The sequence below is a fragment of the Liolophura sinensis genome, chromosome 1 (genome assembly GCF_032854445.1).
Source record: "Liolophura sinensis isolate JHLJ2023 chromosome 1, CUHK_Ljap_v2, whole genome shotgun sequence".
Lineage (NCBI taxonomy): Eukaryota > Metazoa > Mollusca > Polyplacophora > Chitonida > Chitonidae > Liolophura > Liolophura sinensis.
This window is the reverse complement of record NC_088295.1, coordinates 1195210-1223075: the sequence shown is the minus strand read 5'-3', so window position 1 is coordinate 1223075 and position 27866 is coordinate 1195210. Positions and strand designations below refer to the sequence as shown.

General features: G+C 42.4%; 1 protein-coding gene across 1 annotated transcript in view; it reads left to right on the top strand.

The window, feature by feature from the left end:
* The window catches only part of LOC135461452 (uncharacterized), a 276606-nt gene that overhangs the window by 8297 nt on the left and 240443 nt on the right, over positions 1-27866 (top strand). The window contains exon 2 of the mRNA XM_064738560.1: positions 21198-21346. Coding sequence (XP_064594630.1) covers positions 21281-21346 — 66 coding nt within the window. The 5' untranslated portion in view covers positions 21198-21280. The remainder of the gene's footprint in view (positions 1-21197; positions 21347-27866) is intronic.

The following is a 27866-nucleotide window of genomic DNA, read 5'->3' as shown; positions in this document are numbered from 1 at the left end:
CACAATGACAAAAATCGCTATATACCTGCCGAGTGATATTCGCCTGTAACACGCAATGACAAAAATCGCTAAATACCCACCCAGTGATATTCACCCGTAACACGCAGTGACAAACATCGCTATTTACACATCCAGTGATATACGCAATGTCAAAAATCGCTATATACCCACACAATGACAAAAATCGCTATATGCCCACCCAGTGATATTCGCCTGTAACATGCAATGATAAAAATCGCTATATACCCACCCAGTGATGTTGGTCTGTCGAGCACAATGCCAAAATCTCATATTTTTGTATCACTATATCTTAATTGATTTATTTCATCGATGTTTTACTCCGCTATCCACAATATTTCACTGACATATTAATGACCAGAATTAAGGGTGAAAAAACCCCTTTTGTACACATCTTAATACGGTTTTGGCAGAATGTTTTTTGTGGCATTATTGATGTTGTAAGCTGAGAAACAAATACACACAGATTCACGAAATACTGCGTTAGAGGTCAACATTGAAAATCATGCAGGCACAAGTATACATTCTGCTCATGCCTATGGATTTAAATATTGTACATTCGCATTATCAGCGTCTGAGAAATACAGGTAATACCAGATTGTCGTCAAATTTACACCACCATAATGCTGGCCGCCGTCGAATAAGTGAAATATTCTCGAGTACGGCGTAAAACACCAATCAAATAAATAAATAAATCAAATTTACAATGCACTGTGTTAGGGGTGTACATTGAAAGTCCTACAAGTACAAGTCTATTCTGCTGTCTATAGATTTAAATGTTCTACATTAGCAGAATAAGCGTCTGAGCAATGCATACAATATGATTCTGAATTTTGCTTTCTTTACTTACTGATTCTGAAACTTTACACTCTCTACCTTGCTTACTCGTTCTGAAACAGTTGTCTTGCATGCTTTACTGTATCGTATCTCAGAAATTCTGAAATTCAGCACACACTAGGCCACTGCATATAAAAGCAGTTATTTATTATTTTCTTTGTTTGGATGAGATTTGACATCAATTTGAACACCCGACAATGTCTGCTAATAGTAGGCTGGTTGCAATGCCGACGTAGTTGTAATATTGCCTCAGTGTAACGACATGCCAAAGACACCAGACATGACACCATCCGTTTTCTTCATGTACCAGGTCACTGGAGACTGACGACGTCTGTCGACCTCTGCTTGCTCTGTCCGTCTATGTAATACTGACCTGCAAAACATGAAGTATTTGGGTTACTCCAAGCACTCGCACAAAACGCTTTTCTTGATTGGATGCCGTCTGTGCTTGTAGCCCATTCCATTAGTGAATCAGCACTACCCCACACTCATGCATCTTAACACCTTATTCAGTCAAAGAGTGCAATATTCAGACTTGAAACCACTGTCAGCTGTTGTGAAATCTCAGCTTGCCATATTTGAAATACTGTGTGCTTGTCACTGCGCTGACCTAGTTGAAACATGTACTTGAGGACGATGACTGGTCACTCGTGACAAGAAAGCTCGTCGAAATTTGCCGAGTGAACCTGGAAGTCATCTCTACGATATTTACAGGTAATTAGACTCCTTCACTTCTCTATTTCGAGTTTATAGCTTAGCCTGACTTTTTACGTTACGGTGTACAACTTAGTGGTGGCGGTGTAGCTTTCATGTACTGTAAAAGTGGCAGTTTTAGTGCGCCTGACTGGCGGGAGAGCAGGAGGGCGGGAGCTCGTGGTGGTGGGGGTGGGGGGTTTGCTAATACATAGTCGTATCCGTTGTATCACTATCTGCATCTTAATTATCCTGCACATGGCAGTGTCGGTTATCTCCACCACATCAGCTGTGATACTAGGCAGTACATGTATGTACGAACCTACTTCCTACCCATATCCTGCAGTCAATAACATCCAGCGTGATTTCAGATTTTAGACGTTTCACATACGTACATGGAAAAGTCTGCTTTGTTCTACGGGAGTACTATAACTCTGTTCTACATCTTATGTATGCAGTGCAAATGTATGTATCTTTTAGCAATTTTCGTATACATTTCGATTCTTCTTATCGACTTGTATAGTCCAAATGATGGAGTGTCGCGCGCTAACAACGCCTCACATCACTTTACGGACGGAGCGTCCAAATGCGGAGTTGTAAACAAGCGTCCATGATGGGGTATACTATGTCCAAAATGGGGTATAGGCTACTGTAAGCCTATGCCGCCATTTTGCATTAAGTCATACTTGCTTAGGTACTTGTATAACTTGAATGTAGTATAGCTTGAATGTATATTTATACAGTTTTCCATTTAGGAAATTTTGTCGGTTAGCGCGCTAGCACAGCGTAATGACCCAAGAGCCTCTCACCAATGCGGTTGCTGTGAGTTCAAGTCCAGCTCATGCTGGCTTCCTCTCCGACCGTACATGGGAAGGTCTGCCAGTAACGTGCGGATGGTCATGGGTTTCCCCCGGGCACTGCCCGGTTTCCTCCCACCATAATACTGACCGCCGTCGTAGAAGCGAAATATTCTTGAGTACGGCGTAAAACACCAATCAAATAAATAAATAAATTTAGGAAATTATTTGTTACTGGCTCGGTGATTGTGTTTATTGCCAGTCGGTAAATGTCGCCCTACGTTTATCGATGTTTACCTAAACTTATCATGGTGCCGTCCACAGGACCCGGGCGCTTGTTATTTTCCTGCAGAATCACCACCTCCTCACGTATCATGTATAGTGGCCACATGACTCTTTACATAACTACATAGTAACTCTATCCGAATGAAACAAACGTTCTCACGAGGATAACACAACTCCTTTGAAAACGCGTAACTAGAATTTTGGCCTGTATCCAGAGATTGTTGAACTTAACTTTCGGACTTGGTGTAAACTTCGCAGCTTAGTACACCCTTACTGGGGTTAAATGTGTCAACACTACACGTTTGTGAATTATACGTTATGTGAATATGTGAATGGTTACCAAGACGATCAGGCTGGAAACCAGTTCGTGAGGAATTTTATCATGTGAGTAGTGGCACCGCGCACATTAGTGTGTCAAGCTGTCTGTATATAAAAACGTACGTGTAAACACTGGTAAGCAGCTCGGTGTGTACCATAGCGCTTCTGATCCTCGGACTGTGGAGCCAGCCGTGTATCAGTGGTATAGGGTAAGATTCAGTGGGGATAAGCTGACCCCTACCACCATGACGAAGAAAACATCTCAACCCCCAACCTTTAATCACCTGGCCCGCTAAGTGATAATAAGATGTCGACGGTGTTCCAGTGGTCGTTTTCAATAATATGGTGTGCAAATCAGCACGCAGGTCGAAGGCAAGTTAGTTACTTGCCAGAGGTCGGTGGTTTACAGTGATTACCCCCACCATAAACTTGACCGCCATCGCATAAATGAAAAATTTCTAAGTATGACGGTAAACAGAACCTATTTAATAATGTATATTTTCTTATACTATGACCTACACGTATGATTTGTATTAAGGGTTTTTCTGGTTATACGTAGGCCTGTACAACCCAAAGTAAAGAGAGGCTAGTGTGTGCAAGGCGATATCATTTACTGCTGTCATAGTTGTAGGCTTACAGCCATGTTACGCACATCATTATGAGTAGGTAATATGCATTCTGGAAATGTCTTTGACACGAATGTGTTCGCTTGTCATCTTTAAATCATTCAGTTGGTTATTTGTAAAGTATGGGTCTAGACAGATCATGTTAGGATAGGACTACACCATAGTCCCTAGGTATTACCCTCTACATAATCGCAACACGTGACCGCCACTAAATACCATGTACCTGGAACATAATAGGACTTGGTAGGAGCAGATGGAGTACTGTGTCACAGACACAGTGGGGCCTCTGTGGCCGATTTTCTAAGCTTTCCAACGCGGCAAAATAACCGAGGAGCCCCTCACCAATGCGGTCGCTATGAGTTCCAGCTCATACTGGTCTCCTCTCCTGCCGTGTATGGGAAGGTCAGCCAGTAGCCTGCTGATGATCGTAGGTTTTCCTCAAGCTCTGCCCACCGTAGTGCTGGCCGCTGTTATAGAAGTGAAATATTCTTGAGTACAGCGTAAATCCCCAGTCAAATAAATAAATACATAAATAAGACTACGTATATCGCTAAGTATTCTATATCTCCGTTACTGGCTTGGTCCAACGGTTACGTAAACTTGACAGACGTCATCGCTATCCAATCGGTTTTCTCTACACGATAGGCCATTTGAATCAATCGGCTCCAAGCTTTGTCGGCAGACACCACGTTTTGAGATATGAGTGAAAAGTGATGTAATCTGTGTTAGCCCATGAATACTCAGTGCGTTTCTGCCGCGATTCATCTAGACATTTTGTCCTCACTCGTACGTTCCTGACGTTTTAGCTAGACATTTTGTGGCCACTCGTACATATCCAAGGCGATTCAGCTAGACATTTTGTCTTCTTCTGTTTCTGTGGCTATTCAACGAGACATTTTTTCCTCACTGATGCATGGAGTGGAAACTGCTTGTGTTTCACGTTTTACCTGCCTTCTGTGGTCAGATCGGTCAACCTATGCATGCTGTTGTCTCACAGTTGCTGTACATCGTTTAAGGAAGCTGCTATTTGATTTGATACTGTATTTATTAATACTCATCAGTTACCGAGTCTAGTGGAGTAGTTATTTGTTCGTGTTGGATTAAGGCAGTTGGGGCGTGAGCGGTGGATCTTTAGGCGAAGTTTGGTAAAATGGGGAAGTGTTGTACAAGTGTATATGATGTATTAATCAGTAGCTTATTCGTCACATGCAATTTCATTCGAATTTTGTGTATGTTTGTGGCTTATCAAACGGCTTATCCGCAAAGCCAGTCAATCAGTTTTAATAAAAAGGATTCTTCACAAAATGTTTTTGTTTGCAAATAAAACTGTTACAAACGCAGTCATTTTTTTCCCAAATTTTATTTACCGAGAAAAAATATTTAGAAAATGTAGAAAACATACGAAAATTTCAAATGAATTTGCATGGCATGCCACTTGAAAATACTGGCGAATTATACGTATCTCTGACCCGAATGATTATGCACTTGAAACCTGGGTGTATCTTTGCCGGCGATAACTTGAAACTGTCAGTCAAATAATGAAAGTGGATGAAGTCCACAACAGACACTCAATATAAGCTTGAACACCGAGGCGACATTTGCTATTGTCATCCATCAAAAAGAAAGCGAATTCTACCAGGTGTCCCCACCACCATCCAAAAGAAGAACGATTTTGGGTTTTATTAAGGGTTTAGCATATATATATATAGGGATGTACTTTTGTTAACTGAATCGAGCCTGTATTTTTATTTTACATCCTAATCGGCAGTGATAGCATATATTGTGTCAGTTAATGTGTCATACCCGTACAAAAAATAGCGACTTTCACTGTTGACTCCGTCGTGAGAGAATTATGATTTACCAAAATCTAACGATGCAACTATTTTTGTGAAGTGTTTTGATCGGTTGTGTGGCATGTTTTATTTCTTAACGATCAGGGCACTGAACATTGTATGTTATCCAAGACCTTTACAGTGTAAACTTACACAACGATAAGTTATTGGTTATTAACTAATGTAAATAGTTTATTGTTCAGAATTAATCAGTTTGTTTCAGTAAACCATTGTCTCTGCCACATAGCCTGAGCGAAGAGGGGATAAAATCATCACTGTTAGAATCTATTCCATCGCCGTGCAGTTGTACGTTTTCAATTCAAAGACATATTGGTAATTTAAGCCGTGTTTTGATTACTTGCTCTTGAATTGTACACTGGTACGGCCTGTGAAGTTAGGACATAACATGTTGCAGGATATTGACCTTGTGTAGATGTGGAAAATTGGGTCACAGAGGATTCTTGCGTTTTATGATGTCCATGTACCATCTACATGTTTCTAAAGCGCAGTGTGCTACATAACACAGTGCAAATAGTCGATTTATTCATTTGGGGAAAAGCGCAAATCATCGTTACAGCTTAAGCGGCCCGGCCCAGTGTCAGTATATCGCTGGTGTGAGTTGTTTGTAAGGCACAAACAGAAGGCACATGACTGACAGTTTTACATTGTACAGTTCTATTAAACTCACCGAACTCAGACGACTCACCGGTACACCATAATAGCTTACTGCAGGTTGTCCTCTACTGACAGCCCACGTGCAATGCTATCCCCAAGGCTACGGCCGCGTTACTAATGACCGCGTGACAGGATTGCGAAATACATTCAAATAACTTAACCTTTGTCAACTAGGACAGTTAGTACTTTCGTAAGGCTTTTGATTAATATACTATGGGGTACTTGGTATCCTTTTTGTAGCATTTTTGTAGAGGACGACAATTTGAAGGCTGTATTGATACATGTTTGTTTTTTCTTATTTTATTTACCTCTTATTTGTACATGTACGCGTCTGGATGGTGGCCTCCTACGACTCTGGTATTTGTACACACACAGTTTCGGTCTCACAAGCATGGGCCACGTCGGTAACAATCTATTAGGATTGGCAGATATTCACAAATTAAAATTCCTTTTACTTTGTCCATTGTCCGTGTCAGTTGTTCTACATTAATTTACAACTTGTTATCCCTTGTTGTTTCTCTCTGACCTGTGTGGAACAGTAATTTACCACTTGTTATTCCTTGTTTTTCATTTGTGACCTTTATTCTACATTAAATTTCCCACATGTTATTCCCTGTTTTTCATTTCTGACCTTTACTCTACATTAATTTGCGACAAGTTATCCCTTGGTTCTCATGTCTGACCTTCATGCTACATTAATTTGCGACAAGTTATCCCTTGGTTCTCATGTCTGACCTTCATGCTACATTAATTTGCGACAAGTTATCCCTTGATTCTCATGTCTGACCTTTATGCTACATTAATTTGCGACAAGTTATCCCTGCTGTCATGTCAGTCTGAGAATGAAATGGTCCGCACGGGAGGCTATACCAACATTACACCGCCGTTGAAGTCGATAAATATTTACCGTTATCGTTAATAATTAAAATTCATTGTGTTTCCAGTCTTGCCGCTCCTTCTCCAAACGTTTGTACTGCGATGTCGGACAGAAAACGTTGTTATTGCTCGGTAGTTTTAATCACGGACAGAAAACGTTGTTGTTGCTCGGCAGTTTTGAGAAAGGAAAGAAAACGTTGTCATTGGCCGGTAGTTTGAGCAGGGACAGAAAACGTCGTTGCTTGGCAGTGTTGATGACAGACAGAAAACGCTATTGCTTGGTAGTTTTGGCCAAGAGCAGAAAACTCTGTTGTTCGGTAGTTTTGACCACGAACAGAAAACGCCACTGTTGCATGTGATTGCCCTTTACCAAAGTGTCGTGGCCTACATTGCTCATCGTTTATTGGAAATCAAAATAAGAATTTCAAAACAATTCAAGCTATAGATGAATTACTAAAATTGGCACAAGCGAAACGATTCCATTGCCTAGCTCCTAAGATTTTCAGTTTATACAGTGACGGGGGGCATAAAGCTCTGGAGGTAGACGGAGGCTTTATCTTGTGACAACGGCTGGGTAAATGTGTAAAGTGTTAATACTCCCATTCCAGTAGATAACATGTATACCGGTAGACGCAGGCATTGCTCAAGGGAAAATGCTGTATTATCAAACTGAGATGTAAATATCGTCAAACCCGGTGAGTTTATTGCAGATGTATATACAATACAAATTCTAACTGATGAACAATTAGAACGAATGTAACGTTTGAAAGGCAAATGACAGCCCTATGCTCACTACATCATTGAGTAAAGCCTACAATTTTATTTGTATCAAAAGCCTGTCATGGTATAAATTCTGCCGGCTACGAGCAATTCTCCGCTGATTTCCTTGCTTAATATACAAACATGTTGAAACGCAAAAGTCCTGGATTCTTACCCAGCTTAAATCTTGATGAATTAGCATCAAAGTTGGCTATCCGCACAATTAGCAGTGGATTTCAACATGGAGTTCGACAGTACTTTCTCTAAGGTACCTGCCTCCGGCAAGAATTTCTCTTTTCTATGCATTGTTATGTGTTTAAGTGTAAATGTACTCTTGTTCTTATTAAGATAAAATGTTACAGGTAAATGAATAATGTCAAAGCAAGTTAATGTTTGGTTGTTGCGTGAATTAACCAATCCTCCGGTAAAGCATTTACTTGATAAACCAATCCTCGGGCAAAAGTATTTCCTTGATACACCAATCCCCGGGAGAAGCACTTCCTTGATAAACCAATCCCCGGGAGAAGCACTTCCTTGATAAACCAATCCCCGAGAGAAGCACTTCCTTAATAAACCAATCCCCGAGAGAAGCACTTCCTTGATGAACCAGTCCCCGTGTGGAGCACCTTCTTGATAAACCAATCCCCGTGTGAAGCACTTCCTCGATAAATCAATCCCCAGGAAAGCACTTCCTTGATACACCAATCCCCATATAAAGCACTTCCTCGATAAACCAATCCCTGGGAAAAGCACTTCCTTGATAAATCAATCTCCAGGAAAGCACTTCCTTGATAAACCAATCCCCGGGAGAAGCCCTTCCTTGATAAACCAATCCCAGGGAGAAGCTCTTTCTTGATGAACCAATCCCCGTGTGGAGCACCTTCTTGATAAACCAATCCCCGTGTGAAGCACTTCCTTGATAAACCAATCCCCATATAAAGCACTTATTTGATAAATCAATCCCCATATAAATCACTTCCTTGATAAACCAATCCCCGGGAAAAGCACTTCCTTAATAAACCAATCCCCGAGAGAAGCACTTCCTTGATGAACCAATCCCCATGTGGAGCACCTTCTTGATAAACCAATCCCCGTGTGAAGCACTTCCTCGATAAATCAATCCCCAGGAAAGCACTCCCTTGATAAACTAATCCCCGGGTGAAGCACTTCCTTGATAAACCAATCCCCATATGAAGCACTTCCTCGATAAATCAATCCCTGGGAAAAGCACTTCCTTGATAAACCAATCCCCGGGAGAAGTACTTTCTTGATAAACCAGTCCCCATGTGAAGCACTTCCTTGATAAACCAATCACCGTGTGAAACACTTCCTTGATAAACTAATCCCAGGGAGAAGCTCTTCCTTGATAAACCAGTCCCCGTGTGAAGCACTTCCTTGATAAACTAATCCCAGGGAGAAGAGCTTCCTTGAAAAACCAGTCCCCGTGTGAAGCACTTCCTTGATAAACCAATCACCGTGTGAAACACTTCCTTGATAAACCAACCTACATGTGAAGCACTTCATTGATAAACCAATCCCAGGGAGAAGCGCTTCCTTGATAAACCAGTCCCCGTGTGAAGCACTTCATTGATAAACCAATCACCGTTTGAAACACTTCCTTGATAAACCATTCCCCGGGTGAAGCACCTCCTGGATAAACCAACCTACATGTGAAGCACTTCATTGATAAACCAGTCACCATGTGAAACACTTCCTTGATGAACCAACCTACATGTGAAGCACTTCATTGATAAACCAATCACCGTGTGAAACACTTCCTTGATAAACCAACCCCAGGGAGAAGCTCTTTCTTGATAAACCAGTCCCCATGTGAAGCACTTCCTTGATAAACCAATCCCGGTGTGAAACACTTCCTTGATAAACTAATCCCAGGGAGAAGCTCTTCGTTGATAAACCAACCTACATGTGAAGCACTTCATTGATAAACCAATCACCGTGTGAAACACTTCCTTGATAAACCAATCCCAGGGAGAAGCGCTTCCTTGATAAAAAAGTCCCCGTGTGAAGCACTTCCTTGATAAGCCAATCACCGTGTGAAACGCTTCCTTGATAAACCAGTCCCCGTGTGAAGCACTTCCTTGATAAACCAATCACCGTGTGAAACACTTCCTTGATAAACCAATCCCAGGGAGAAGCACCTCCTGGATAAACCAATTCCCCGTGTGAAGCACTTCCTTGATAAAACAACCTACATGTGAAGCACTCCCTTGACATTAAGAGACTCCACGATTATGCAGAAACACTGGGTCGCCAACCGAGCCTAGTCAATCTGGACTCTGGACTAATTAGTAGGCTGCATCTATCTTATCCAGTAACTAATGACTCAGATGCATATAGCATGGCATCGATCATTTTCTAAGGACATTTCAAGATACTAAATATGAAAAAGTACCAGATAATCCAAGGTCGCATTTATGCACTAACCAATGCCGAGGACTAAGCTGAAAATAGTTTAATTCACTTGATTACTTTTTAATACCGCTACCAGACGTTTTAACAGGAAAGAAATCACATACAAGTACACGTATTTAAATAACAACATAAGGAAAATTTATTACAAACAAGTAATAAAACTGTTTTCATTCCCAACGTGCAGCAAGCTCTGTTCCCGGGGTTTGGTACATGCAGTTCAGGGTGACTGAAGATATCTGAGATAACTCATCCAAAAAATGTTGGCAGGATACTGATTTTGTCCAAAATCACACAGAAATCGTCTCCGAGGAATTCGTCTGAATCACTGGTCAGATGTCACTTCACATTCTGTCGCTTTTAAATAAAATCAGCAAGAACACAATGCTGAAATGTAGTAATTTGAATATTCTAAGTCTGTGACCTTTTACGGGTGTCAAATTTTACATTTATTCCTAACGCTATATCTGGCGACGAGCGGCGAGTAGAATTCAACACCGGACACCCACCACGCCATGGACCTGTGAGCTGCATGCTCTGTATGGGTACAAATTTCGCTGGGTAAATTAAACAACAACCGTTTGATCGAAAAAGCAACAACACATGTTGGCATCAGGGCAGTATCCCTATCTACATTTCCACAGTTCAACATCCATGGCGACTCAGACTCCTTATGTACACGCTGAAAAGAGTGGCTACAGTGAACGACGATGAATGTACATGTAAAAGAGGGCTTTTGCTGCATTATGGTGGTGACGAGTTGTGTGACATATACGCTGGTGATGCTAAAGACTTCAAGAAAGATGTCGAAGCGCTCACAAAATACTTCACACCGTTTAGAAATGTGGAATATAAAAAGTTCAGACAAGTTTCCCAGCGACCAGGCGAGCGAATAGACACCTTCCAGACGAGACAGGCAGTTAACAGCCACCTGTGGATTGCAGTCCACTGACAACGAAATCAAGACACAAATCACACAAACGTGTTCGTCAAACAAAATCCGACGCAGAGCTCTTCGTAAAACCTATTGGACACTGACTGATTTATTGAATGCGGCAAGAACTTTAGAAATCTCTGAAACTCAATCACAAAACACTGTCCAGCAACAAGGAGTGTTATTTTTGCGGTGGTCCCTATCCACATACAAGGACCTACTCTGCAAAGGACCGCACCTGTGGATACTGTAACAAACATGAACACTTTAGTGGGGGGTGTCTGTCATGGAAAAGAGTCAGCCTAAACAATCAGCCAGACAAGTTGACAGTGACAGTGACGGAACTTACAACAGAATGTCTAACTTCCCCTAGCACGATTCGTCGTCAGAGGATGACTTGTATTCCGTGCAACAACTCATGTTTTTAACAAACCGTCCAGTAAAAGTGACCAGCCGATTACAACGGTTAACATCAATGGTCAGGGGTTCAAAGTGTTAACTGACACCGGATCGACAATTAACCCGATGTCCTTCAGTACTTACAACAGGTTAACGAACAAGCCTGTCCTGTCCAAAACTAACACTAGAGTATACCCATACAACGCTAACAAGCACATCCCTCTACTCGGTAAATTTTAAGCAGAAATTGAATCATCCTCCAAGTGGTCCCTTGACCCATATTATGTTATACCAGGAAAGGCAGAAAGACTTCTAACCTACCGCACAGCCACTGCTTTATGGTTGATCAAGGTGGTTAACTCACTGTCCCCAAACACCGATCGTACCATACAGAGTTTTCCAAATATTTTCAGTGGACTTGGCAAATTGAAAAACCATGCAGTTAACTGTCACAGAAAGACCGTAAAACCGGTAGTTGAATCGGAAATTGTCTCCGGATGTAATCGAGTCTCCGGTCCAACACCATGGACCTCTCCTATTGAGGTAGTTCCCAAGCCACCTGACCAAATTAGGATTTGTGCAGATCTATACAAAGCCAATGAGGCCATCGAGAGAGTCACCCCATGCCAACACTTGATGACATAATCTCTGACCTGAATGTCTTCTCAACATTTACAAAACTATACCTCAATTCAGCATACCAGCAGTTGGAATTAGCCCCTGACTCACGTTCCTTGACAACCTTCTCAACCCATACTGGGCTATTCCGGTACAAAAGACTCAGCTTTGGTGTAAAGTCTGCAACGGAAATCTGCCAAAACACCATCCAGCAGTTTCAACAAGGCATCCCTATGGTAATTAACATCAATGGCCACATCCTGTTATCAGCCAGAAGCGACCCAGAGCACGAGGATCGTCTCGCAGCCGTCCTCCAGCGTCTTAGTGAGAACAGTCTAATCGTAAACCGAGAACAGTGTCAGATTCACAAGTAAAAACTGGAGTTTTTCGATTGTGTTTTCTCCGACAAGGGCATATCAGTCGATCTCAAAAAGGTGACAGGCATTAACAATGCTAGCCCTCTACAGCCACCTGCTGAAATCCACAGTTTGCTTGGGCTTGCTAACTACTGCGGTTGTTTTATCCCCAACTTGGCAACAATCACCCCACCCCTTCGAGAGTTGGCGAGAAAGACACTGAATACAAATGGGGTGATCGGGAACAGATTTCTCTCGACCAACTTACTTCAACTCTACAAAACAAACTGAGCTTATCGTTGATGCCAGCCGTGTAGGTCTTGGGGCCATGCTAACGCAAACTCATGAGAAGTCAGCGAAAGTCGTCGCTTATGCAAGTCGTTCTTTCACAGACGCAGAAACAGAGCGAGAAGCTTTGGTTATTACATGGAGAATACAGCACTTTCACCAATATCTGTACGGACAACCATTCCATGTTGTAACGGACCACAAACCTCGGGAGGCAATTGTCGGAAACCTACAACAAATAGAGAATAGAGAGATGGAGAATTAAACTACAGCCCAACTACGACTTCAAAGTCATCCACAGAAAAGGTGTAGACAACCCTGCGGAGTACATGCATAGACATTCATCCACATTCCTGAAGATCAATCGACAAGTTAAAGTTGCAGAACACCAGCTAAACTTTATCTGTTTGCATACCGTTCCCCAAAACATGACGACTGATGACATCCGTACGGCAACCAAACATGACGCAACACTCATGACGATGTGTTATTCATTCGCTGCGAACATTCGCTGCGAACAAAGCAGTGGAAAGACGTGGAACGCTCCCGACTCAATCAATGTAGGTCCTTTGCCAGGCTGAAAGATGAGCTCACCTAGCCTCACAGGGTGAAATTTTTCTTCGCAACAGCAGAATTATTTTCCCCAGCAAACTTCAGCAGCGAGAAATTAATATTGCTCATTCTGGACACAAAGGTATGGCAAAAACTAAGGCTCTCTGGCTTCCGTCCTTGGGTCAGCAAATGGAATCACTACAAGAAAACCTCTGAACATGACAGAGTTCCCAGTCAAACCCTGGCAGAACGTCAGCGTGGACTTCAATGGACCTCTACCGTCTGAAGAATATCTTCGAGTCGTAATGGATGATTATTCGCTATATCCAGAGGTCGACACTGTCCCATCAGCAAGTACGAATACAGGCATACTCAAATCTGACAGAAGTTTTTCTATCCACGGCATCCTAGAGCTCGTGAAGGCAGAAAACGGCCCCACTTTTCAGAGTAAAGACATGGCCGACTTCGCCACATTGTTGGGCTTCAAACACTGAAAATGGGAAGCCATGAAGGCATGATTTGTGGACATTTTTACGTAACCATCGTGCCACTCGTCACTCCACAACTTCCATACCTCTTGTGACAGAATTGTTTGGCAGTCCGATAAGAACTAGTCTCCCGGAGCCGATCATTCCTACGCCACCCATGGCTCCATCTACTACCATCCAGCTGAAAGACGATGAGGCAAAGCGGAAAATGAAAACCTGTGCAGACATCCACAGGCGCACATAACCAGGAAGATCAAACTAAGAGACACGATCCTCGTGAAGAACCTCAACAAAAGGGAGTTCGATCCTCCATATATCAACCAACCATAGACAGTGGTAAAGATCAGTGGATCACTAATACAAGTCACCGACGGTTCCAAAACATTTGCCCGTAACAGCTCTCATTTCAAAGTTTTTCCACCTAGACCAAGCACCAAGACACCAGTGGAGTTTGAGTCTGATGGTGAGGATTCCATTTGGCAAGGGCAACATACACCGTCCGGGGAACCTGAAAGGCGCTATCCTGTGAGACATTCACGCGGTCCACCTGTCCACCTGAAGGACTATGTGTGTCACTGTTCAGTGCAACCATACCGTAGAAACTGTCAACATTTCTAAATGTGTTTAGTCTCAGACCTAGTTCGATAACGACGTAAGAGAAGGACATACAGGTTTTTCATACCTTGTGCACGGCTAGTACGTTTTTAGGATTGTCGTACTTCATGCACTGGCAGTGCGTCTTTAGACAATTCATTTGACTAGTTTTACAGTTTGCAGATTTGCTTTCTTAAACTTAGGGAGGGACGTAATATTCTAAGTCCGTGACCTATCTTTTACGGGTTTTAGATTTTACATGTAACCGGAGTGTAAACAGAATAAAGAACTACAGGTTGCATGAATGTGCTCTAGCTTTCATTTTATTCCTAGCGCGATGAGCTATATGTGCTATATGAAGCAATCAATGTAGGCGTATATGTCAACATGTTGTTTTCATCAAGTAATTATGCATTTCAAGAGATGAACAATTACCGAGAAGGCCCATATAAGAAAACAGTATGAAATATTTGCATACCCCTAACAAACACACCGTATAAAGCACTCGTATCTAGGAATTTATTCTGTGTAGCTCACAACACAGTTAAATAGAGCAGACAGAGTTAAGTAATTCCTGGAAAGGCCTGAGGGGAGTATAAAACATTAATATATTTGTAACACTTGAAATTTATCATTAGTTTTTACTTTAAAGCACAGATTTAAATATATACTAAATACATATGAAATCAAATAGACAGGTTTGCAGATTAACAACAAATATAAGGCCTATCTATTCATCACTATAACATAATATTTTTATAAATAGGAATTAACATTTATATATTCAACAATCTGATAATTGGTTGTAAACGTATATTTCTGTCTGAGCAGGTTATTTGTGTTAAAATCAGGTTTTTCACTGATAAAAGAAAATATGGTGCAAGAGGGCTATATGCTAGGCCTACTAATTAACTAAAGATTATCTGTGATAGGCCTACTAATTAGCTAGGGGTTATCTCTGGTAAACCATTACATAACTATGTCCGAACAGCCCGCTAGAGCTAATTTCATACCGACTTTACACTGAAAATATGACATTTACAAGCATATTTTTCTATGTAACTTGTCACCAACAAGTATACCACACCTCCCGCAAAAGTGTGTACTTTTTAAAAACGAAAGGAATTACGTATTGGTGTTGACAAAGAAAGCTTTAGAAGAGGAAAATGACGATAAATTGAAAATACCTACATTTCAGAAAGTTAGCCACACATCAATTATAAGAAACCACAGAAAATGATATTACCTGCTCCACACAACAAAAATCAGATAAAATTATGAAAAATGAAAGTGGTGTTACTTGGGAAAATCCGCGGTGCTGCTCGACAATGTAGCTGAACTGTTATTTCGGGGGAGTTGTAAGGACTAGGGTTATATTTCCGTGTTGATTTCCAAGTGCATTCTGACGTCATTTTTTTCCACTGTCACGTGCTTTTACTGATTACTTACCTGGTTATGGAATATTCTGGAATTTGAACTTCCATCAGACAACATGTTGGGTCCTTAGCAGGTTGCTTATACCACTACACCGCTCGAGTTGATGTGCTAGAAAATGGTTTTTAGACGCCTTTAAGACATATGAACATGGTAAGGGTCGAATGCGCATATGCCTTTGTCACATGAACTATATCTGAAAAGGGTCTGCTCCATATTTGGCCAACGAAGCATGGATGCATTTAGGTAGGTAGTCACGTAGAAAGTTACACGAAAATATAACGCTATTCTTTACAACAGCCCAATTTTGAAAAACAGGTCTCCGTCGGAGAGGTAAATGCTAACCGGTAGAATCTGATCACCAGTGGTAACGGATCGCTCAAAAGTTATTATTGCCAGATACCTTTGTAATGCATCGTCGATTTAGAAAGAAAAATCATGTCAGTGTGTCCCATGAAAAGAAAAAAAGAACAAGTCAGTAACTTAATCAAGTTCCCGTATTCTCGTCCCTCTTATTGGCCCTGTCATGTACTGTCAGATTCACGAGATGTCTCATCGAGGCCGTGAAATAACGTGACTGCGTCTCGTTGCCTATCCCTCTGTTATGTTACTCCGAGATCTAGGGTCAGGGAAATGAGAAATATGGCCAAACTTGGTGCCGTCATAAATTTATATGAAGCCTCATTACACAATACGAAAGAGACAGATGTTTTTATATGATTCACAGGAAATGGGTCAAAGAGACGAGCGCTTGTGCAAAACATGATATTTGTTTTAACACTCATGCCACATAGGATAAATTCTATAAAGAATCCGGATCAATATACGATTACACGCTCTGTTACATATGCTGTATTTTGTGTGTAAAACAGGGTGTGCTTTCTCAGGCACTGTACATCAATATGAAAAAGCTATGCATGCCGCATTGCTCCACGCCGGCAGACCTATGCAGAACGTGGGTCGTTGCTCAACGCGGTAACGTTCATTTTTATCCGTACATATTGCATGAGCGCATCACTCATTATCATTACGTTGTCCGTACATAGTGCATGAGTGCATCACTCATTATCATTACGTTGTCCGTACATAGTGCATGAGCGCATCACTCATTATCATTACGTTGTCGTACATAGTGCATGAGTGATTCACTCATTATCATTACGTTGTCGTACATAGTGCATGAGTGATTCACTCATTATCATTACGTTGTCCGTACATAGAGCATGAGTGCATCACTCATTATCGTCACGTTTTGAAGTGAGCAATGCTAACCAGAAATGCTTTATTTCGTCCACTCTATGACAGCTAACCAGAAATGCTTTATTTCGTCCACTCTATGACAGCTAACCAGAAATACTTTATTTCGTCCACTCCATGACAGCTAACCAGAAATGCTTTATTTCATCCACTCTATGACAGCTAACCAGAAATGCTTTATTTCATCCACTCTATGACAGCTATTCAGAAATGCTTTATTTCGTCCACTGTATGACAGCCAACCAGAAATGCTTTATTTTATCCACTGTATGACAGCTGACCTGAAATGCTTTATTTCGTCCACTCTATGACAGCTAACTAGAAATGCTTCATTTCGTCCACTCTATGACAGCTAACCTGAAATGCTTTATTTCATCCACTGTATGACAGCTAACCAGAAATGCTTTATTTCGTCCACTCTATGACAGCTAACCAGAAATGCTTTATTTCGTCCACTCTATGACAGCTAACCTGACATACTTTATTTCGTCCACTCTATGACAGCTGACCTGAAATGCTTTATTTCATCGACTCTGTGACAGCTAAAGAAATGGTTTTACTTTCTATGCTGTACATCTTTAATCATATTGTATTCCTGCATAAACCAAGATTCTGCTGGTAGACTAAGCATTCCCGAGGCCCAGTCCCTTTGCGCTGTTTTAGTGTGATTGTATGTTAAATGTGATGACAACACAGCATTTTGAGTAATTCTAGACCAGTGACGTCTAATAAATTGCAATTACCATCACTGGCTTTTTAAACCTAATTCTGCTTAAACCATGGTGCTTGGGGGCGTTGAAATTGCTGCTAATTATGCATTTACTTGAGCAGTTAGAATAAAACCCTAACTCAGTTAAATTGACCGGGAGCCATATTTCACCTGTTACGTGCAGCCATTTGCCAGGTATCACAGTGGCTGGTCTCGTTTTACTCTCTATGCTGTACGTCTATCACACTGTCGTCGCTGCTCTGGTTTTACGCTCCATACCGTACGTCTATCACACTGTGGTCGCTCGTCTGGTTTTACTCTGTATACTGTAGGTCTTTAATTATATTACATGTATTTCATCCACCCTATAGTAGATAATCATGCGGCTGTATGCACATTCCGTGCTTTCTGTCCCTTTTCCGGACTATTTTCCACCTATTTATTTTCTAATAATTATAACATATACATGTAGGCCAAAGAATTACACACGTCCAATTAGTTTGTACTTATGTAAAAACTTTTGTTCAGTTTCATTTCATTTGTACACAGGCATTTGTGCTTATTTCTGTACCTGTTTTCAAATGTTGTATGTAATGTGCAGAAATTCAGCTAATGTACAAAATATTTCCACATGCGTACAAAAGAATTAAGTATATGTGTACAATGGTTTTGTACAAGTCTACAAAATATTTTTTGTCAAAGTGTCAAAGAAAATTGTATTATGCATTAAGAACAATGTGGAATAGTGAAAAGAATTTAAATTTTTCAACAAGAAAAAAGAAATACAAGATATATATTTAATTTTAACAATGAATACAAATATAAAACCAGTCGATGATGTCATATTTGTTATTGATTACTGATTGTTTACATGTCACGCCATCAGCAAATAGACATCATCGTAAAGATAAATTCTGATTTGGGCTAGTTGGCAGGATTACTAAATTGTCAACTAAGTAAGAATTAGAGATGGGTCTTAGTAGTTTTTGATCCCCAACAGAGATGAGAATATTTTTATACAGACACAAGGCGCCATTTCCCCGTGTTCCCCTAACGCACGTTCTTCGCGCCTTCTGATTCGTTATTTTCCAGTCATGACAGTGGAAGAGAATTTCCACCGTTGAATTCTGGCACAATTTTGTATCCGGTGTTCCGTACATGTCATTGGAAAAACTTTTGTTCTGTTTGAAAATAATGCATAAATTAAAAGTGTTCATAAAGACACACACAAATTAACTAAACTCAGAGCAGTGTTACGAGGACTATGCAGTTTTGAAACAAGGACATAATTATTGGAGATAATTCACGACATACAAGCAATGTAGTCCGTAACCTGTTACCTATACGCAAAGTTTCGTGAAACTTTGTTCAGAAATGATGAAAGCTTTATGTATGACTAGCTTCTATTTCCCTCAGCCATTGACTAGCTTCTATTTCCCTCAGCCAGTGACTAGCTTCTATTTCCCTCAGCCAACATTCAACCTCCAAACAGTTCTAACTTGGACAATAACGGATGAAATGCAACGAAAAAGGCATGCGCACTTCCGCATATACTGACATACACACGTCTGTAAATTTAAACCTATTGGAAACTGCATTGGAATCTGACAGTGTCTAATTTTATTAAATTCCGAATTCCATCTTCACACAGCGAGAACATGGAAAATAACTCGCACACTAAAAAAAACACACACACACACATATCTTCATACGTACATATTGCCTTCAACTTTTCTATGCACTTCAGGAAAACCCAATGCAACTATCAATAGTGTGGTTTCACAAGATCTCAGTTTTTGTCCAGATTCTATTTTTAGAGGGCGATAACTTACATTATGTAATATTTTACGGAATGGAATTAAAATCGCTCACGCACATCTACATATCGCCCTAAAGACATCTTCCAAGTTTCATAGAAAATCTGTTAAAGACCTTCACATATAGAGGGAGTTGCGTTGACAAGGTTCATCTTTATTCAAGTCGTACAGACGCACGGTGGTGATCGCTATATCGTCTCCCATTATATGCCGCGGGAATTACACACATATAATTGGCATGTGTAACATTTTTCATATTTACCTTAGAAACTTAGAGAATAATACTGGAAAACATTTGGCAATAAACCGTGTGGAAGTATTTGATGCCAGTACTGGAATATTCAAATTTATGTAAATTTAATGTTATGTAAAATTTACCATATTTTGCGACTTTTATTACAAAAGTGTATATTAGTGGGTTGGTCGTTCTGGAGGCTGCCCTGACAAGGAATAATTGGTCGTTCTGGAGACGGCCCTCACAAGGAATAATTGGTCGTTCTGGAGGCGGCCCTAACAAGGAATAATTGGTCGTTCTGGAGGCGGCCCTGACAAGGAATAATTGGTCGTTCTGGAGGCGGCCCTGACAAGGAATAATTGGTCGTTCTGGAGGCGGCCCTGGCAAGGAATAATTGATCGTCTGGAGGCGGCCCTGACAAGGAATAATTGGTTGTTCTGGAGGCGGCCCTGACAAGGAATAATTGGTCGTTCTGGAGGCGGCCCTGACAAGGAATAATGTCTACATGCGGTGGAACTGACCAATGGGGACTCAGTCTAGTGGGAACTGACTGGTGGGAACTCTCCAGTGGGAACTGACTAGTGTGAACTGACTACTGACAACTCACTAGTGGAAATTGACCATGTGGAATTGACCATTTGGAACCCACCAGGGGGAACTCACCAGTGGGAACTCACCAGCGGGAACTCACCAGCGGGAACTCACCTGATCTGAACCTTATTTTCTTTAGATTTGCGTTTAATACAGTACCGGTACTCAAAGAAAAAATATGAAGATGCGGAGGAATCCGAACAGGGAAAAAGAAAACTGCCACACATGAATAAAAAATACTGTGTTTTGTAGATGGTTATCGAGAGTATCTTATTATTTCTTGAGCCCTATTTAGTGTTCTTTGTATTGTAGGATGGTGCAAATAATAGGCCTACATACTTAGGAGGGCGTGACTAACTTGTTACTGTAACACTATTAACATATGACATCATCGGAACGCGCCAGGCAAAATCTTGTGAAGATATAATTCTATGTAATGCTTTTCGGTTACACCGTTGTTGGAGCCACTGGTGGGGGGGGGGGGGGGGGGGGGGCGGTGACAGTAGAAGCCAGGCTGCGGGTTACATAAGCCGGCCTCACTGAAGCACTGTGTTCAGGTATGGTGAGTACTCTACGCCCTGGCCAGAGCTGACTACACCAAACCCGCTATATGGGGACAGTTGTCTGTAGTGCTGCCATACTGGCTAGTCCAGAGGGTCGTCTCACGTGATAACCCCTTTCTCATGCAGAAGGCGTGTCTATTCAAGCATGTACACCTGTATAGCGAGCGGAGTGGTAGGATTCATGACAAGTAAACAAGTGTTTTGTACATTCCCCAGGTCAGTCGTAGCTTCACGTGCGGAGCAGAGACGAGCGAATTGTGTGGAGAGCGGGTCCTCTAGGATCAGCCCAAGCACTGGCCATGGGGTTACTTCGCCAGTTTGGATTACTACTTCAACGATACCTCATCATCCGCAAAAGACAACCAGTAAGTACCTTAGAAATATTCCCTCTTGTCTGTATTGAGGACTGAGAATCTCTGTGGCATGAACTGATCGGACAATCCACAGTATATACGGTCAAACTGGGTTACATGTTCAAGTTATTCAGTTCACCCCTGACTGTCTCAGCTTCTAGAAACCTACAGGAATGGAATACTATGTACCACAAATTCCGCTGAAGGAAAAAACTACTTTAATCTAAATTATAGCTTTCTCATCTTCTCACGCTTGGCTAGCTAGGCCAGTATTTCGCAATACCAGTCCCTTTATTAGTTCACTGGTGTGGACAGGTGACACCGTACCCTCTGTGGTTTGAACCCTACTGACCGCACAAATCTTTACCTCATTAGGGTGGTGGAGAATAAGATTCACTTGATTTTATACCTTCGTTTTCACGCGCAGTAATTTACATAATATGGGAGGGACTGGCTACAGGAGACTTGCAATCATTCGTGGAAGTTTTTTGCTAAAATCGGCAGGGACAGTTGTAAAATTGAGGGTGATGCCATTGTCATTGTTGACCCACATGTTCAGCTGTTCTTTGCATGCATGTTTTCAACGAAATTGACGTCACTTTCTTAACTAACCACCAACCCAGCCTTTAGAATACACTTGGCTTACGATAAATTTGCCATTTTGTGTCATTAATTCATTTTCTAAAGGAATAACATGGCCCACTGGCCTGGAACCCGAGGTGTGTAAGGGGCCCACTGGTCTGGAGTCCGGGGTGTGTAACATGGCCCACTGGTCTGGAATCCGGGGTTGTGTAACGTGGCTCACTGGTCTGGAGTCCGGGGTTGTGTAACATGGTCAAATGACCAAGCGCAGTGAAGGGTTGTAGCTGAGCTATTCCTGTATGCGCACGCACAAACATTCCCACTGGTACAGGCGTGAAATACCCCATGTTGTGCTTAATCCCTGGCAGGTTGATTACCAAAGCCACAGAGAAATTGGATAGCACGTCTTAACATTTAATTAACTAACGCAACTCTTTTACTGACCAACCGAATGTTGGCATAGCTATGACCCAATGATTAAGCATTCTGCCGAAATCCCGAAATATTTTCTTCCACCATATTAGACCTAAGCCACCAATCATGCAACACGCATTCTCTTGCTGATTGCAATGCGGTCGCTGTGAGTTCAAGTCCAGCTCATGCTGGCTTCCTCTCCGACCGTACGTGAGAAGGTCTGTCAGCAACCTGCGGATGGTCGTGGGTTTCCCCCGGGCTCTGCCCGGTTTCCACCCACCATAATGCTGGCCGCCGTCGTAGAAGTGAAATATTCTTGAGTACGGCGTAAAACACCAATCCAAAAAAAAAAAAAAAAAAAATCTCTTGCTGATTGTAGATAGAGTAAAAAACAAAATGGTATGTGGCATGTGCTTGACTATCACATAAGAGCGGTAAAATACCGTTCCATGTTTTCATCTGTGACAATATAGCTAGATGACATGTTCTAGCCTTGTTTCAACTCTCATGATACTGTCTGTGTGAAATCCGACGCAGGTTTACGTTTTAAAACTTCAAACTTTGTCTGTACCGGTATTGATTTGTTTATTAAGGGAGAGTAAGGTTTGACAGGTAGTTGTCATTATGAATGTTAACGCGTATAATGAACAACACGTCACTTTACAAAATCATACTGTTTAGAAGATGTTTATGGCACGAGTCCCGGGAGTACCCCTAGAGCCGATGTCTAACTTACGACATGCTGATTCCAAGGTTTAGTGTGTGTACGGCAGATCAAGACGTTTATCAAGTGCCGTGCGTGTCAGATCAGGAGGTTTACCAAGTTTTCTGCGTGTCTGGAAGGTCAGGAGGATTATCTGGTGTCATGTGTGTCTGGCAGATCAAGAGGTTTACCAAGTGTCGTGCCTGTCTCCCAGAGCAAAAGCTTCATCAGGTGCCGTGCGCAGGTGTCGTGCGTGTCTGGCAGGTCAGGAACTTTGTCAGATGCCGTACGTGTCTGGCAGATCAGGAGGTTTATCAGATGCCGTGCGTGTCTGGGGTATCAGGAGATTTATCAGATGCCGTGCGTGTCTGGGATATCAGGAGGTTTATCAGATGCCGTGCGTGTCTGGCAGATCAAGAGGTTTGTCAGATGCCATGCGTGTCTGGGGTATCAGGAGGTTTGTCAGATGCCGTGCGTGTCTGGCAGATCAAGAGGTTTGTCAGATGCCGTGCGTCTCTGGGGTATCAGAAGATTTATCAGATGCCGTGCGTGTCTGGCAGATCAAGAGGTTTATCAGATATCATACGTGTCTGGCAGATCAGGAGGTTTATCATGTGCCGTGCGTGTCTGGCAGATCAAGAGGTTTATCAGATACCATGCGTGTCTGGGGTATCAGGAGGTTTATCAGATCCCGTGCGTGTCTGGCAGATCAAGAGGTTTGTCAGATACCATACGTGTCTGGCAGATCAGGAGGTTTATCAGATGCCGTGCGTGTCTGGCAGATCAAGAGGTTTATAAGATGTTATATGTGTCTGGCAGATCAAGAGATTTCTCAGGTGCCGTACGTGTCTGGTAGATCAAGAGGTTTATCAGATATCATACGTGTCTGGCAGATCAGGAGGTTTATCAGGTGCCGTGCGTGTCTGGCAGATCAAGAGTTTTATCAGATGCCGTACGTGTCTGAGGTATCAGGAGATTTATCAGGTGCCGTGCGTGTCTGGCAGATCAAGAGTTTTATCAGATGCCGTACGTGTCTGAGGTATCAGGAGATTTATCAGATGCCGTGCGTGTCTGGGGTATCAAGAGGTTTATCAGATGCCGTGCGTGTCTGGCAGATCCGGAGGTTTATCAGGTGCCGTGCGTGTCTGGCAGATCAGGAGGTTTATCAGATATCATGCGTGTCTGGGGTATCAGGAGATTTATCAGGTGCCGTGCGTGTCTGGCAGATCAAGAGTTTTATCAGATGCCGTACGTGTCTGAGGTATCAGGAGATTTATCAGATGCCGTGCGTGTCTGGGGTATCAAGAGGTTTATCAGATACCGTGCGTGTCTGGCAGATCCGGAGGTTTATCAGGTGCCGTGCGTGTTTGGCAGATGAAGAGGTTATCAGTTGCCGTGCGTGTCTGGGGTATCAGAAGATTTATCAGATGCCGTGCGTGTCTGGGGTATCAGGAGGTTTATCAGAGGCCGTGCGTGTCTGGCAGATCAAGAGGTTTGTCAGATGCCGTGCGTGTCTGGGGTATCAGGAGATTTATCAGATGCCGTGCGTGTCTGGCAGATCAATAGGTTTTCCAGATATCATACGTGTCTGGCAGATCAGGGGGTTTATCAGGTGCCGTGCGTGTCTGGCAGATCAAGAGGTTTATCAGATACCATGCGTGTCTGCGGTATCAGGAGGTTTATCAGATGCCGTGCGTGTCTGGGGTATCAAGAGGTTTATCAGATGCCGTGCGTGTCTGGCAGATCAAGAGGTTTGTCAGATGCCGTGCGTGTCTGGCAGATCAAGAGGTTTATCAGATATCATACGTGTCTGGCAGATCAAGAGTTTTATCAGATGCCATGCGTGTCTGGCAGATCAAGAGTTTTATCAGATGCCGTGCGTGTCTGGGGTATAAGGAGATTTATCAGATGCTGTGCGTGTCTGGGGTATCAGGAGGTTTATCAGATGCCGTGCGTGTCTGGGGTATCAGGAGGTTTATCAGATGTCGTGCGTGTCTGGCAGATCAAGAGGTTTATCAGATACCATACGTGTCTGGCAGATCTGGAGGTTTATATGATGCCGTACGTGTCTGGCAGATCAAGAGATTTCTCAGGTGCCGTGCGTGTCTGGTAGATCAAGAGGTTTATCAGATACCGTACGTGTCGTTCAGACTAAGACGTTTATCATATGCCGTGCGTGTCTGGCAGATCAAGAGGTTTATTAGATATCATACGTGTCTGGCAGATCAGGAGGTTTATCAGGTGCCGTTCGTGTCTGGCAGATCAAGAGGTTTATCGGATGCTGTGCGTGTCTGGGGTATCAGGAGCTTTATCAGATGCCGTGCTTATCTGGGGTATCAGGTTTATCAGATACCATGTATGTCTGGCAGATCAAGAGGATTATCAGGTGCCGTGCGTGTCTGGCAGATCAAGAGGTTTGTCAGATATCATACGTGTCTGGCAGATCAGGAGGTTTATCAGATGCCGTGCGTGTCTGGCAGATCAGGGGGTTTATCAGATGCCGTACGTGTCTGGCAGATCCGGAGGTTTATCAGGTGCCGTGCGTGTCTGGCAGATCAAGAGGTTTATCAGATATCATGCGTGTCTGGGGTATCAGGAGATTTATCAGATGCCGTGCGTGTCTGGCAGATCAAGAGGTTTATCAGATGTCATACGTGTCTGGCAGATCAAGAGGTTTATCACATGTCATACGTGTTTGGCAGATCAAGAGGTTTATCATTTGCCGTGCGTGTCTGCGGTATCAGGAGTTTTATCAGATGAAGTGCGTGTCTGGCAGATCAAGAGGTTTATCAGATATCATACGTGTCTGGCAGATCAGGAGGTTTATCAGGTGCCGTGCGTGTCTGGCAGATCAAGAGGTTTATCAGATGTCATACGTGTCTGGCAGATCAAGAGATTTCTCAGGTGCCGTGCGTGTCTGGTAGATCAAGAGGTTTATCAGATGCCATGCATGTCTGCCATATCAAGAGGTTTATCAGATGCTGTGCGTGTCTGGTGGATCAGGAGGTTTATCAGATGCCGTACGTGTCGTTCAGATCAAGACGTTTATAAGGTGCCGTGCGTGTCTGGCAGATCAAGAGGTTTATCAGGTGCCGTGCATGTCTGTCATATCAAGAGGTTTATCAGGTGCCGTGCGTATCTGGCAGATCAGGGGGTTTATCACGTGCCGTACTTGTCTGTCAGATCAGGAGGTTTATCAGATACCATGCGTGTCTGGCAGATCAGGAGGTTTATCAGATGCCGTGCGTGTCTGGCAGATCAAGAGGTTTATCAGATGTCATACGTGTCTGGCAGATCAGGAGGTTTATCAGGTGCCGTGCGTGTCTGGCATATCAAGAGGTTTGTGAGATGCCGTGTGTGTCTGGCGGATCAGAAGGTTTAGCAGAAGTCGTGCGTGTCTGGCAGGTGAGGATCGAGGTTTACCAGAGCACCGTTTTTTTGTTTTTTTTCACCGTATTTTGATCACCTGATAATCCATTAAAGCTGATTAGAAAACGTTTCATATTAGGGAAATTTTTATGAGGTAAGGGAGGTGACGTTGCGCCACTGAGATGCAGTTCGAAAAGACCGACGTATTTTATACTATACTAATTTGAATGCTTTCTATGGATCAACCAAAAAAGTAAAATGAGGAAAGAAAACAATTTTGAATGGCACTAACGTTGTCTCATCGTTCGTGTTCATATTAATTATCTTTGAAAAGAACCATATAGTATGACTACACGGGTTGATGAATTTGTGAGTGACCTCCATCCCCATTCCCCCCCCCCCCCCCCCAAACATTCCGGCCAAGTGACCGAAAACGCTGTCCAAACCAGTCTGTGTGTCATTATTGTGTCATTTCCGCAGATTATTGTGTCGTTTCGGCAGATAAATGTGTCATTTCCGCACATTATTGTGTCATTTCCCGCAGATTATTGTGTCGTTTCGGTAGCGGATAAATGGGTCGTTTTGGCCGATTATTGTGTCATTGCCGTAACGAATTAATGGGTCATTGCCGCAGATTATTGTGTCATTGACACAGATTATTGTGTCACTGACACAGATTATTGGGTCATTGGAGCAGATTATTGCTACTGCTACAGATTATTGTCATGCTAGCAGTGTCATTCCCTCACGCCATCATGCTACATGTATTATGTAGGCCATCATGCTACATGTATTCCGTAGGCCATCAGCTACATGTATTATGTAGGCCATCAGCTACATGTATTATGTAGGCCATCATGCTACATGTATTATGTAGGCCATCATGCTACATGTATTATGTAGGCCATCAGCTACATGTATTATGTAGGCCATCATGCTACATGTATTATGTAGGCCATCAGCTACATGTATTATGTAGGCCATCAGCTACATGTATTATGTAGGCCATCAGCTACATGTATTATGTAGGCCATCAGCTACATGTATTATGTAGGCCATCATGCTACATGTATTATGTAGGCCATCATGCTACATGTATTCCGTAGGCCATCAGCTACATGTATTATGTAGGCCATCAGCTACATGTATTATGTAGGCCATCATGCTACATGTATTCCGTAGGCCATCAGCTACATGTATTATGTAGGCCATCAGCTACATGTATTATGTAGGCCATCAGCTACATGTATTATGTAGGCCATCATGCTACATGTATTATGTAGGCCATCATGCTACATGTATTATGTAGGCCATCATGCTACATGTATTATGTAGGCCATCATGCTACATGTATTCCGTAGGCCATCATGCTGCATGTATTATATATGCCAGCATGCTACGTGTATTATGTAGGCCATGATGCTACAAGTATTAATATAGAGCATCTACTTTTGCACCGCTGAA